General features: G+C 51.4%; 1 protein-coding gene across 1 annotated transcript in view; it reads right to left on the reverse strand.

The window, feature by feature from the left end:
* Window positions 1–1,460, reverse strand: part of LOC145415966 (uncharacterized) — a 2,364-nt gene extending 904 nt beyond the window's left edge. The window contains exon 1 of the mRNA XM_080285069.1: window positions 1–1,460. This exon is cut by the window's left edge and continues 904 nt beyond it. Coding sequence (XP_080141195.1) covers window positions 1–1,460 — 1,460 coding nt within the window.
* Between the last annotated feature and the right edge of the window lie 514 nt (window positions 1,461–1,974).

Below are 1,974 nucleotides of genomic sequence, written 5' to 3' on the forward strand. Positions count from 1 at the left end.
CAGGAGATTGCAAGATTTATCCCCTTAATAACAGCGTCCAGCTCCGCAAGATTAATGCGAGAGCACTCGTCCCGTCGTAACCAACACGAGTCTTCAATAACTTCACCTTTCACCTCCAACACAGCTCCCAATGCGAGTGAACTTGCATCTACCCATAGTATAGCTTCGTCTCCCGCCACATCCCATCGTCCTCGGGCCGGGTCTGAGTTCTTCACCCGCTCCAACGTGTCTGCAAGCATCGAGTGCAAACTGAGGTCATTAATCTCGTCGTTCCACGTAGTCGTGACCTCATTGGCCCGTCTTTTAATGTACGACGCCGCCACTCGCAACCAGCCACAAACAGGAAGGTGACTCGTTAGCTGCCTGCAGAGTGAAAACACTGTCCGCCTAGTCAGCTTTTCAGGTAGCTTGCCAACGCCGTTATCACGCTTCCAGACGAGACGATCGTGCTCCCCCCAGACTCTAATGCCCAGCACACGAGCTCCTTCAGACACAATCTCGGGAGGTTTGCAGAGCAGGCCGTGACGACTAAGGTGACATTCCACTTCTGCTGCACTCGCCACACTTTCGTCCACCAGAATATCGTCCAGGTATGGTGAAGTGGCGCGGTTTATCTTCTCGTCCATGCTCAACACACGACTCAGGACCTCCTTCAATATTAGTGGTGCGATGTTCAGTCCAAAGCCCAGTCTAGTCAAACAGTAACGTCTCCCACGGAACACCACTGTCTGGGACGACCATAGCGATCTGTGAACGTGTATCTGTAGGTAAGCCTTGCGCAAGTCAATGAGAGCGACCCTCTGTCCACGCCTGCGCCACTCCCGTATCTTCTCAGTGCAGACGTCCGCTTCAGCTGTGTGCAAATTAAGATGGGCATTCAACTCACGAAAATCAAGGACAGGGCGTACTTTTTTCTTGTTTTGCTGCACGACAGCCATCAGAGGGATAGTTCCTTTCACAGGGCCATGTATACTCTCGTTGTGTGGAACTAGCCATCCGTCCTTAATCCATTCACACAGTTCATTTTCATATTCTTTTCGAGCTTCATTCGGCACCCTGTATTCAGACACAGTATTCAGTAGTCGTGGAGGCTCTGAGTTATCACGCCAGTTCCACAACACTGTCCACTTTTTAGCTGCACTGTCATATGTTACTTCAAAATCCCCCTCGACAATATTTCGTTGTATGGTAGGTACTGTCACGGCTGAAGCCTGCACTTCCTCAATACCAAATCGCACTTTGTCCGGTGAATGCACTGTCACTCCCTGCAGGGCTTCAACACCGTTCATGCCCAGAATAAAGTCAAAATTAAGAGGCTTGGAAGGCACTACAATCACATTCACAGACACGGACACTCCTGACAGTAGCTGGACTGTTACCACACCTGTTCCCATACACATATAAAGCTCACCGCTTACTGTCCTCACACTGATATTTCCTTTGGTCCAGCGAGAGCACATGGAAACGTGTGCAATACTCTGAATACAGTCGGTGTCTACCAGGGCATCACAGTTCTTTCCATCAACAACCAAGCGAGTCACTGGTAAAGCGCCTCTCACTGACGGTCTGGAGAGGAGGCTGGCGCTGGTCCCATCTCTCCTGATCCATTTCCCGAAGGGCATGAGGTAGCGATGTGGCCTCGTCCCCCGCATCTGAAGCAGCGCACATTACCTCGCCCACCTCTACCTCTGCGCACACTGCGTCCAGCCCGGCAGTCACGAGCGTAGTGGTTCGGCTGGTTACAGGAATGGCAGCGCACACCACCAACACCAACTAATGCAGGAGCCACTGTGTGCTGTCTGGAGCCGGCTAGTTGTGCTGATGCCCCATCATCGAGATAATTATCCGCTAGAACAGCTCGAGCACGGTTCAGAAGTTGGTTAATATCCATAGTTTCCATGCGTGAACCAGCTCTCAGAATGTGGCGAACAGCTTCTGGAAGACCAGCTAAAAAAGCACAACATAGACCGGCGT

The sequence above is a fragment of the Coenobita brevimanus genome, chromosome 104 (genome assembly GCF_032717465.1).
Source record: "Coenobita brevimanus isolate Jiangsu-jjx chromosome 104, ASM3271746v2, whole genome shotgun sequence".
Taxonomy (NCBI): domain Eukaryota; kingdom Metazoa; phylum Arthropoda; class Malacostraca; order Decapoda; family Coenobitidae; genus Coenobita; species Coenobita brevimanus.